The sequence below is a fragment of the Populus euphratica genome, unplaced genomic scaffold, assembly GCF_000495115.2.
Source record: "Populus euphratica unplaced genomic scaffold, PopEup_1.0 scaffold209.1, whole genome shotgun sequence".
In the NCBI taxonomy this organism is placed as follows: Eukaryota; Viridiplantae; Streptophyta; class Magnoliopsida; order Malpighiales; family Salicaceae; genus Populus; species Populus euphratica.
This window is the reverse complement of record NW_011500034.1, coordinates 318438-331339: the sequence shown is the minus strand read 5'-3', so window position 1 is coordinate 331339 and position 12902 is coordinate 318438. Positions and strand designations below refer to the sequence as shown.

The window sequence follows — 12902 nt, the reverse complement described above, 5'->3', positions numbered from 1 at the left end:
CTCCTTTACTATACTAACGAGATTCCTCTTAGCGATCAAGATGCTGAGCCGGACATCAACACCCCACTGAGTTCTTGCATAACCTACCAAGACACGATCATGGATGGTTTCTCTCATACCGCCGCAGACAAGCAGGTGCGTAAAGATATTTCGGATGGAGTAGATAATGTTAGAAAAATGTGCATGAATATTCTGGCAATGAGCATGAACATGACAGCTACTCGCATTGCCAATGAGCTTAAAACCACAAAGAGGAATCTCAAGGAGGAAAACGGTAGAAATGAAAGTGGGTGGCCAAAGTGGTTGTCAGTAGCCAACAGGAGGTTGTTGCAGTCATCATCATTGACACCAGATGTGGTGGTGGCTGCTGATGGCAGTGGGAATTATAGTACAGTATCAGCTGCAGTTGCTGCTGCCCCAACGAGAAGCAGTAAGAGGTACATTATCAGAATCAAGGCAGGTGTTTACAGCGAAACTGTGCAAGTACCAATCACTAAGACTAACTTAATGTTTCTTGGAGATGGAAGAAGGAAAACGATCATTACAGCAAGTAGGAGTGTGGTGGATGGCATCACAGCCTTCCGTTCTGCCACAGTTGGTATTTTTCGTTTTTCGATCCCTTCATTTTGCACATTGTTCCTTTTCTTTTTAAGTAAAACGATACAAATAGAATAATTCTAGAGATATTTAAGCTCTTATACTAACAGTTCTCATGAACAACGCAGCCGTAATGGGTGAAGGATTCCTAGCCAGGGACATCTCCTTCCAAAACACAGCCGGCCCGTCCGGCCGCCAAGCAGTGGCATTGCGTGTTAGTTCTGACCGCGCGGCATTCTACAAATGTAACGTGCTTGGATACCAAGACACCCTCCATGTCCACGCAAATCGTCAGTTCTTCATAAATTGTTTGATAGCAGGCACGATCGATTTCATCTTCGGCAATTCCGCAGCTGTTTTCCAAGACTGTGATATCCATGCTCGTCGTCCCAATCCAGGCCAGACAATCACAATAACAGCCCAAGGGAGGAGTGATCCTAATCAAAACACTGGCATTGTAATTCAGAAAAGCGGGATTCACGGCTTCACGCCACTTCTGATCTACTGCCAGTCAGGAGCAATTTCTCTGCGTATCTCGGTAGACCCTGGAAGGAGTATTCAAGGACGGTTGTCATGCAATCATCCATAAGTGATGTGATAAACCGGGCTGGATGGCTCGAGTGGAGGGGAAAATATGCACTGAACACATTGTATTACGGAGAGTATAATAACAGCGGGGCTGGTGCTGCAACCTCTGAAAGGGTCAACTGGAAAGGATACAAGGTGATTACTGCTGCAACTGAAGCTAAAAGCTTTACTCCTCGCAATTTCATTGCTGGCAGTACTTGGTTGAAATCCACTACCTTTCCATTCTCTTTGGATCTCTAAACGTGTCTTTTTATGACGCTACCATCTTAACTACCTCCGCTGCGTACTTGGAGCGTTGATTGGTTGTCTTTTATCACCTGCTTGTCTTAGTTTTTCATTCCCTTGTCTAAGAGTTTCGCTTCATGTTTATGGTGTTCGTCACGTTCTCCTCCGCTTGTGGAGCTTGTCTTTTGTCCTAGCTTGGACTCTTAATTATGACTAATAATGGTGTGTGAAATCATTGAAGTTTACTTTGTTGATGCTGCTTGAATTTATAAGCATGTACCTTTGCTATTATCACTGCTTAGTTGGGTTGATATCCATTCTTCCTCTTTTAAGAGATGAAAACATGTCCATCCTCCAAGAGATTTGTTCACTTCCTGTGGAACCCGCGCGCCTACTTACGATATTCTGTGTTTTTTCACGGTTTTCATGCCATGAAGAATCTAACACAAAGCCCAGCAATGATTTTCAACCATATCACTAATTGAGCTTGGACCGTTAAGCAAGTTTCAAATCACAAAAATTGAAGGGACTTGCTCCTCTTTACTGGTTGTTTAAGAACCGCGTGTCGAAATGAGCTAGCAAGTTGCTGATTATGGCAAGAAAGTATAAATGAAGCCAGCAACCACATGAAATGAACTTAGTCAGAGGCATGCAGTTCTGACAAGCACAAACATGCAGCACCGGCACTTCCTTGTCAGAAGTAATTGTGATCCTCCAGGCTTTTACATTAACTTAACAGTGTAAGTCTGGTTGCGATGAAGTGACTTTGAATAATTAGATATGAGTAGATTAAAACTAAATAAAAATATATTTCAAACAAATTATATAGAGAGATTAGCATATATATATATATATTTGTGGGTTAATACAACATGTTTAGGTTAAAAAAGGATGAGTCGAGTCAGATAAAAAATAAATTTAAAAATATTATAATTTTTTATTAAATTGTTAATCACATTTAAATTTTTATGGGAGTTTTCATTGGTTATTTTTCTTAAAATAGTTATATAACTGTTGATCATTAGATCTTTATAATTTAAAAATCCCGTCTTGATATCCTGGGTGGTTTGATAATTTTTATGATTTTACGTATTATTTCCGAATCTCATGCTTTTTTTGTTTTATAATTTTATATTTTTATATTTTTTAATTAACATGGAATTTCTAATCTATTTAAGACTTTATAAAAAATAAAAGACTCGAGGAAGATTGTTATTTTATAGAAAATAAAATCTAGAAATTTTAAGTTCAGTAGTTCTTTTCGCTTATTAAAATTTTTGTATTATTTCTTTATTTGGTGTTATTTTTAGCTTCCACATGCATCACTTATTAATTATTAAAATTATTAATCGGATCAATAATTACCAAGCACAATCATAGTTAAATACTCTCCAGGAAGATCCAATCTGAAAACAATAACTAGTCTCGTTATCTCAAAGGATTTCAGGTGTCGAGGATCCAACCTTAGGTCTCCTGCTCAAATCTTGTTATTTATTTATTCATGTCCGATTGCATCGCTCTACTAGGTGTGTGATTAATATACATATAAACCATCTTAATTACAAGGAAAAAAATAATAATTGTGTTGTCTCAAATGGACACGTATATATATATTCAAAAAAGAAAAAAAAGCATGTTAGGAAATGGTGGTGATTTCTACAAATAAATAAATAATAAGAAACCGCAACATTTGTGATTAGTGATTAAGGTTAGATTTAGTTAACATTAAAAAAGAAAGTAACCAAAGAGAAGAGCATTATCCCCTTAATTATGTCATATTTCAGAAAAAGAAGAAGCAGCCATCCCATTTAAAAGTAAATTGATGTAAAATACAGAGTTTTTCCATCGGATCGTGGAATTGTTGTTGTAATAGTGATAGAAACAGTATGCCGATTTTGCTCACGAGAAGCAAAGGGCAAGAGACTAAAGACTTGTTAGTGTGTTGCGCTTTCCCATTCCCATCAAATCTACAACCCATCAATCTATTGATATAGGCATAGGCAAAGACCTGTGTGGCGCGCCATTTCCCATTGCTGTTTGCTGGAGTTTTGGAATTATAATATTGATTTTTGAGAAAATATTTTTTATTTGAGTATATATTAAAATAATAATTTTTTATTTAAAAAAATTATTTTTAATATCATTACATAAAAATAAAAATAATTTTAAAATATTAAAAAATATTAATTTAAAATAAAAACAATTAAAAACATTTTCAAAAAAACAAATAAACACTTGCTACATGTTTTTAAAAATAATGTTTGAAATAGTATTTGAAATGTCTCGACATTTTCTATATGATGGTATGGTATCTGAACCAAACATGTTTCTGGTTTGATACCTATAACTATCTTTTTTTTTCTTTTTCTCTTTGAATTTAGCACTAGCTTCTTCAACATTTCAGACCGGCCCCTCAATTTCTTTTTCCTTCACATTTGATATATTTTTATTTTTTTTAATAAGCTATAAAATTATAAATATTTTTTAATTTCACTTTATTTTTTAATCATTCAGATTTGGTTTCTATTCTCTTGACTATTTTTTTTAATAAGCTATAAAATTATAAATTATTTCTAATTTCACTCTCTTTTTATTTTTTTTATCTTTTAAAGTTGATCCTTATTTTTTTTATTGCTATTTATTTTGTTTGAGATCCTTTTTTATTGTGTTTTTTCTTTTTACAATTTTATCATGTATGAGATTTTTCTATCAAATTTGATCCCTATTATTTTATAGATATTTTTTTTCCTTTGACAAGTTTTTTAATTTGATTTTTTTTTCATGGTTTCATCCTTAAAAATTAAATTGGTTGGGAATTAAACTTCTTGATTTAATCAAATTCAAGGATTTCATGAGTTGCGAGTTTTAAATATTAGATCAAATTGATGAGGTTTGTCTAAAATGACTTGTTTATCGAACTTTTGAAAAGCTATTTTTTTTACCTTTTTTTAGAGTTCTACTTTATTATTTTTTATGGTTTGCCCTTTATAGGATTAGTTTCAGTTCATGATCAAAGTCATCAATTTTAGAGGTTAATTTTGGTTGAATTTTGTTTCTCGGATCCCTTTTTAAATTTGATTTATTTCATTTTCATCCTTTAATATCTAATTTATTTGATATTGGTCTTCCTAACTTTTGTTTTTACTTTACTTTCTATTGGTTACAGAATTTACTGGTTAAACCAAGTTGACTCAATTTTTTTTCCATTGCTATAGGGGCAGTCTTAGGTTCATGATTACAGTAATCGATTAATGCGAATTGATTTTTTTTAAATTGATTTATTTCAATTTCATCCTTAAACATTTAATTTATTGGAAATTGGTCATTATACCTTTTTTTTTCCTTTCTCTTCTATTGGATTATCTCAATCGTGTGTCTATGATAGCGAGGTTTACGGGTTAACCTAAGTTTACTTATATTTTTTTCCATTACATTTTATTTTTATTTTTATTATTTAACACTAAGTTGTTCGATAATTGAGTTTCATAATTTTATTAAATTTTCTTTCAAACATTGTTGCCCTAGTATAATGACTGTTCAAGTGGGCTTGAATTAAGTTTCTTTTTTACTTTTTTAAAATGTTTATTTTTTATCTTTAAATATTTTATTTACTAAAGACTAAAATTCATCTTTTTTCTTTTTATTTTATTTTTAATGGAGTTATCATATTTTCATTTGATTTATGAGAAATTAATCTTTGAAATTTTTTTCTTGTATTTTTTTCTATAAAATTATCACAATCTTATATTTATGGTCATGAAGTTTAGAAATTAACCTGATTTATCTGATTTTTTTTAATTTTATTTTTATACTTCAACATTGAGTAGTTTTATAATTTAGGTAGGCTAATATCAAATTTTTTTTTTGTCAGTTTATTTTTTATTATTATATATTTTTAATTACATTATTCAAATTACTAATTAAATCAAACTGTGGTCTCAAATATTTTACTCGACATTCCCTTTTTATGTTGAATTTTTTTTTTACCAGGCCCACAACGTGAGCCACAAATCCATCTAAGTTAACACTTAGCAAGTTTTACCGGTTCCTAGTTCATAAACCTGGCCTAGAAAACGAAAACTAGCCTATGGGCATTACAGTAAAATCAACTGACATATGCATAATTGCATACAGTGGGTTAAGTGTGTTGCCTGCCTCCATGGCATAATTAACCGCGTAAGCGTGAAGAATCTTTCTTTCCTTTTGTATTCTATCATTGTTGAGTACAATACTGCTGCAGTCTAGCAATTTCTTCCTGCAGTTTTGTTTTTCACAGCTCTGGCTCCGCGTACTGTACTGCTGTTTGTGTACCCGGAATCATCTTCCTCCAAACATCAGATAATGATAACTTGATGCTTGCATAACACGAGGAGACCCAAATCTCTTGGAAATGGATCTGGCCTTTATTAAGGATTTTGTTGTCGAATTATTTTTAAAAAAATTATTTTTTCTTGTTATGAAATGTTACAGACTCTGTATTAAAAATATGGTAATAATGATGTTTGCTTCTTCACTAATTTTAAATTATAAATAGTATCTTGACATTATTAACGAAGCTCACGCACCAATATCTGCACCGAGCCATAGTCCTTCGCAGATCCTATTTAACGAAGCTCACACGCCAATTAAAGTTTGAACTTCCCCTCAAAGCCCTCGCGCTGATTGTGCCGACAAAAAGCTAAGCTAAGCTAAGCTAAGCAGTTTATGGACTCCATCACTTCTTTCAAGGGATATGGTAAAGTAGACGAGGTCGAGCAGCAAGCCTTCCGGCGAAAGACACGTAAGCGTTTGATCATTGTCGTTGTCTCCTTCGTTGTTCTTTTAGCTGTGATCATCGGTGCTGTTATAGGAGTTGTTGTGCACAACCGAAACAACAACTCTTCGTCCAACCCAGTCCCTCCTCCCGAGTTGACTCCAGCCGCTTCACTCAAGGCTGTTTGTAGTGTGACCCGGTACCCAACCTCATGTTTCTCCAGCATATCTGCCCTTGAAACAGGAAACACTACGGACCCAGAGGTGCTTTTCAAGCTCTCTTTACATGTTGCTATGAATGAGCTCTCCAAGCTCAAAGACTACCCAGATAAGCTCATACAGAGCATTGATGACGCTACCCTTCAAGATGCTTTGAAAGTCTGTGCCACCGTGTTTGATGATGCTGTAGATAGACTCAATGACTCCATATCATCGATGGCTGTCGGTGAAGGTCGAAAGATTTTATCAACAGCGAAGATGGATGACTTGAAGACTTGGATCAGCACTACAATTACTGACCAAGAAACATGTTTAGATGCGTTGCAAGAGTTGAACGTTACAAAGCATTTTAACCAGACACTTGTTGATCAAGTCAAGACAGCAATGGAGAACTCTACCGAGTTTGTTAGCAATAGTTTGGCTATTGTGGCAAAAATCTTGGGTTTGCTTTCTGATTTCAACATCCCAATTCATAGAAGGTTACTTGGATTTGAAAGAACCCATAATTCAGGGTTTCCACATTGGATTGGTTTAGGAGATAGAAGACTACTTCAGATGTCTACTCCGAAGCCGGATGTCACGGTGGCGAAAGACGATAGCGGGAACTGCACGACCTTACGTGAGGCAGTAGGAAAAATTCCTAAAAAAAGTAAATCAAGATTCATCATATATGTTAAGGAAGGTGAATATTTGGAGAATGTGATTTTGGATAAAAGCAAGTGGAATGTAATGATCTATGGTGATGGGAAGGACAAGACTATTATTTCAGGCAGTCTGAATTTTGTTGATGGAACCCCCACCTTCTCTACTGCCAGTTTCGGTAAGCTCTGCTTTCTCTAATTATGAGCTCAAAATCCATCTATGCATTTCTGTTTTGAACATATCGGTCTATGCATCCATGATTCAAAGTTCACAATTGCTTTCTTGATTTCTCCATGTGTCTTTCTTACGTCACATTGCATCATGATTGCCCAAATTTCTGAACCTTGATGTCCATGTGCCTTGTGAATCCTTCTGCAAAGGAAAAGAGCAATTGGGTGGTAGCAGAATGCCATCTTCTAATGGAAGGATTAGGAAAGACACATGGATTTGGACGTCCACTCCCCCATGTGAAATGATGTGCAACTCTTACCTGAAATTCTGCTAGCCCCGATGATTCGATGAATGCTGCTTTGAGCATAATCAAGTTAAATTGCATCTCTGCATTAGAAAAAAAATAAAGAGAAGTTAAATCGCGTCTAGGCTGGGTACCTACCATGTGCTTGTCTGTTTTGTGATTTATAATTATCTTCCCTAATGGTCCCAATGTTTCCTCATAATCCAACGCAAGTGAAGGGCCTGCAAGTGATGCATAGAGATTAGGACTTGGCTTTCGACATTAATGCGCTTCAACGACAGCACATGTGACAGATGTTGTCTGCTTCATGACTGTAGTTTTGTTGGCCTGCAACACTTGCACTGGAACATGCATTCCCCAATTTCTGTCTCCGTGTTCTCATCCCAAAAGGGCCTTCCAAACCCAAGAGAAAAGATTCACATTCAAGCTGATTTTTATAACGGAGCATGCCTTGCACTTGCACTTCTCCAGAAGGATGTTGTTGTTGTTTCAGATATTTGGTTTTTTTTCTCTTCTTTCACATCCATAAAACAAGGACTAAAACTGCTGTGATCTCCAGCTGTTGCGGGCAAGGGCTTCTTTGCCAGAGATGTCAAGTTCATTAACACGGCCGGACCAGAAAAGCACCAAGCAGTGGCCTTCAGGTCCGGTTCGGACATGTCAGTACTTTTCCGGTGTGCATTTGATGGATTTCAGGACACACTCTATGCTCACTCAAATCGACAATTCTACCGTGACTGTGACATTACCGGCACCATTGACTTCATATTCGGCAATGCTGCGGTTGTCTTCCAAAATTGCAACATCCAGCCCAGGCAACCCTTAGCCAACCAATTCAACACCATCACGGCCCAGGGAAAGAAGGATCCTAATCAAAACACTGGCATTTCAATTCAGAATTGTAAATTTTCTGCGTTGGGTAATGTTACAGCTCCAACTTACCTTGGTAGGCCTTGGAAAGATTATTCCACTACTGTCATTATGCAGTCCGATATTGGGCCGTTCTTGAGACCATCAGGTTGGATGTCATGGGTCAGTGGTGTGGATCCACCTGCCACTATATTTTATGCAGAGTATCAGAATACTGGGCCTGGTGCTAGCGTGGATGGAAGGGTCAAATGGACCGGTTACAGGCCAGCTCTCACAGTAGATGAGGCAGGGAAATTCACAGTGGACTCTTTCATCCAAGGAAGCGAGTGGCTGCCGGCAACCACTGTGACATTCCAATCAACCCTATGATTTTAAAGTGTATGGGAGGTGTGGTCTTGTCGGATTAGTTGTATGTTAATTTATGATTGTCTTTTTATCTAATAAATAACTTTTTAGAAATAAAGAGGCATAATTTATTATTTATAAAAAAATTTAAAAAACTCTATAAATTAATAAAATATCAATTTACCTTATAAATAATATTTATATATTAATTTAAAATAATTTTATAAATTAATTTAATTAAATCCTTACTTGGTTTTTTAAAATCTAAAAATATAATTCATGTATTTTTATAATTCATATATTAATTATATATTAATTATATTTTTAGTTCTTGATTTCTAAAATATATCCTAATCAAGTTATATTTAATTAAATCGTCTGGATTTAATAAAAAGAGACGATTTAATAAAAAAAATTTATTAATAATTCTTAAATGTGTGTGATTTATTAAATTTCTAATATGTTAATCTAGATATAAATTTTAATTCTAATTAAATAGAAATTAAATAAATTAAATAATTTAACTCGTTATTGATTAAATAATTGATTAATTTATATTTAAAGTTCAGATTCGTCATTTAGCAACGTGTCACGATCCTGAAATATTAGAAAAGTTATTAGTGGTGACTTAATTTTTTAATGATTGATTTCTCAATGTAATTAATATTTTTTCATCAATAATGTTTTGATTTAACATTAAAGCATAAAGTATATTTGTCATAGTAAATCATGTTTTTCTCTATTTAATAGTTATTAATGTTTGAATAAGATTTAAAATTCTTTTTAGATCTCATTCCATCTTAGTCAAGATTTCTCATTCAATATTATTTGAAAACAGATGAAATATTTTCATTAATTTATCTAGGATGATGATTAATCTCTTGATTACTCAAGTATCTTTCATATAATTCATGTTATATTCAATAACCTTTCATTACCTTTATTAAGATAACATATATCAACATTAAATTATAATATTTTTTATATAAGATGATTTAGTGATTTCAAGTCTAAGGATCACTCATACGACCATCACGTGAGCCTTTCCTTAAATATAAATAATATCTCAATATGAAATTCTCATGTAGATTAGTTCGATGTATATTTTTATGACAAATATCTACGTATTAGTTTCAGGTATCTTTTATATCCTAACTTATAAGAACAACTATTTTTTTTATTAAAAAATAACATAATATTACTAGTTTTTATAACTCTGATAAATGTTCGGTATTTAAAAGAGTATCTACCATGGGAACAATGCTTCGATGTAATAAGAATTTTATATTTACAACAACTTTATAACTTTCTTTGTAAATCATTTTTGTTTAACAAATTTTATTTTTACTCTAAATTCATTAATTTAATATTATATAAATATTAAAAATAAATTAAATTTTTATTAATAATAAATATATATCTATATAAATATCATAATATAATATATAATTAACCGAATGACTATATAACATATTAAACTAACAATAATATCATAACCAAATACAAGTCGAGCCTTGGTAAATTAAAATATCTCTAAAAGAGGATGGTTTTATTATCTTTATTCATTTATTAAAGCATTAGTGTTGTATATACGTGTGCGTGTCCCCTTTTCAGCTTTTCTCATCTTTAATTTTTAGAAATAAAGAGGCATAATTTTATTATTTATAAAAAAATTAAAAAATTCTATAAATTAATAAAATATCAATTTATCTCATAAATAATATTTACATATTAATTTAAAATAATTTTATAAATTAATTTAATTAAATTCTTCCTTGATTTTTTAAAATCTAAAAATATAATTCATGTATTAATTATATTTTTAGTCTTTGATTTCTAAAATATATTCTAATCAAGTCATATTTAATTAAATCATTTGGGTTTAATTTTTTATTAATAATTTTTAATGTGTGTGACTCATTAAATTTCTAATATCTAATATGTTAATTTAGATATAAATTTTAATTTTAATTAAATAAAAATTAAATAATTTAATTCGTTATCAATTAAATAATTTATTAATTTATATTTAAAGTTCAGATTCATCGTTTAGCAACGTGTCATGATCCTAAAATATTAGAAAAGTCATTAGTGGTGACTTAATTCTTTAATGACTGATTTCTCAATATAATTAATATTTTTTTTATTAATAATGTTTTGATTTAACATTAAAGCATAAAATATATTTATCATAGTAAATCATGTTTTTTATTTATTTAATAGTTATTAATCGTTTAAATAAGATTTAAAATTTTTTTCGGATCTCATTCCATCTTAGTCAAGATTTCTCACTCAATATTATTTGAAAACAGATGAAATATTTCCATTAATTTATCTAAGATGATGATTAATCTCTTGATCACGCAAATATCTTTCATATAATTCATGTTATATCCAATAACCTTTCATTATCTTTATTAAGATAACATATATCAACATTAAATCATAACATTCTTTATATAAGATGATTTAGCGATTTCAAGTTTAAAGATTACTTACACAGCTATCATGTGAGTCTTTCCTTAAACATAAATGATCTCTCTATATGAAATTCTCATGCAAATTAGTTTAATGTATATGTTTTATGATAAATACCTACATATTAGTTTTAGGTATCTTTTATACCCTAATTTATGAGGATAATTATTTTTTTATATTAAAAAATAACATAATATTACCAATTTTTATAACTCTAATAAATGTTCGGTATTTAAGAGAGCATCTATCATGAATATTTTAGGAACAATGCTTCGATGTAATAAGAATTTTATATTTACACCAACTTTATAATTTTATTTGCAAATCATTTTTGTTTAACAAATTTTATTTTTGCTCTAAATTCATTAATTTAATATTATATAAATATTAAAAATAAATTAAATTTTTATTAATAATAAATATATATCTATATAAATATCATAATATAATATATAATTAACCGAATGACTATATAACATATTAAACTAACAATAATATCATAACCAAATACAAGTCAAGCCTTGGTAAATTAAAATATCTCTAGAAGAGGATGATTTGATTTTATTATCTTTATTCATTCATTAAAGCATTAGTGCTGTATGTACGTGTGTGTGTGTCCCCTTTTCAGCTTTTCTCATCTTTTAGAAGACTTCTCTGTCTTTTAATGAAAGTCTAATGAAAAGTCCATGGAAATCATATCATCTGTTGGAATTTGTTCTAATTTTATAACCTAGAAATCAGAAGGCAAGATAGCCTTTTACCCTACCTAATTTGAATATTGCAAGGATGGCCCCTTCATGTAGTCAGGGAAGATGGCCTTTTCCTCCCCCTAATTTTAATATTGCCAGGATGCCTTCTTCATGTAGTCAATAAGACGAATATTTATGTTTTTTTTAATTTTTTAAGCTGTTAAGGGCAGGGCCTTGGTTCTCAAAACTCGTTTGAGCATTGCGACAAAAAAAATTATAATAACTTAAATTAAGCAATTTAAACCCACATTAAAAATTAACGTAATTGATTCAGGTGGTTTAATATTTATTTATTAAAAAAAAAGATTTTAAATTTAAGTATTGTCTACATAGCACATTATCACTAGAAAAACTTTACTTAAAATTCAATGGGTTGACTGATCAAATTAATCGCTTTAGATATTGAAATTTAAAGAAAAGAAAAACCACCAGTAAAAGCCACGTCATGCGTGATGCAATGAAGGGTATTTAAAAGCGTCTTCGTGATCTTTAAAATAATAAAGGATATTTTAGTTGGTTTAAAAATTGAAAATCAAATTAAAAATTAAAAGTTCGTCAAGTTAAAATATGCGTTTATGACATCGTGTTTAAAAATATAATTATAATTAATTTTTAAAATATTTTTTATTTAAAAACATATTTTTTATTTTAAAAATTATTTTAAAAATTAACATATTAAACTAATTTAAGAATATAAAAAATATATTAATTTTAAAAAAATTTAAATTTTTTAAAATAATTTTAAACATAATGAAAAACGATTTTATCCGACTAAAAGTTAATTAAGAAGGTGTTTATTTAGTGAAAATTGGTTTTTTGAAATCATTTTTTAAAGTTTGTTGTGTTTATTTATTATCAGAAAAGTTAATCAGTGAAAAACACTTTCCAGTTAAAGAAAAATTTAGCTTGGTTTCAGGAAATTATTTTTCTAAAAAATTTAAATGAAAAATATTTTCTGAAAA

At 30.9% G+C, this 12902-nt stretch overlaps 1 protein-coding gene and 1 pseudogene across 1 annotated transcript; both read left to right on the top strand.

Moving 5' to 3' along the window:
• LOC105142629 (pectinesterase-like) overlaps nt 1–1552 on the top strand; it is a 2462-nt pseudogene extending 910 nt beyond the window's left edge.
• Nucleotides 1553–5878: 4326 nt separating this feature from the next.
• PME1 (pectin methylesterase 1) lies at nt 5879–8784 on the top strand. The gene is made up of 2 exons (XM_011050326.1): nt 5879–7201; nt 8058–8784. The coding sequence occupies exons 1-2, from the start codon at nt 6115–6117 to the stop codon at nt 8735–8737; spliced, it is 1767 nt and encodes a 588-aa protein (XP_011048628.1). The 5' UTR covers nt 5879–6114; the 3' UTR covers nt 8738–8784.
• Nucleotides 8785–12902: the final 4118 nt, after the last annotated feature.

What these genes read in the sequence shown, in the direction of transcription:
- PME1 (XM_011050326.1), top strand. Translation starts at nt 6,115, where the DNA reads ATGGACTCCATCACTTCTTTCAAGGGATATGGTAAAGTAGACGAGGTC. An exon ending in CTTCTCTACTGCCAGTTTCG is followed by an intron (nt 7,202 to 8,057) that starts GTAAGCTCTGCT and finishes TGTGATCTCCAG; the next exon opens with CTGTTGCGGGCAAGGGCTTC.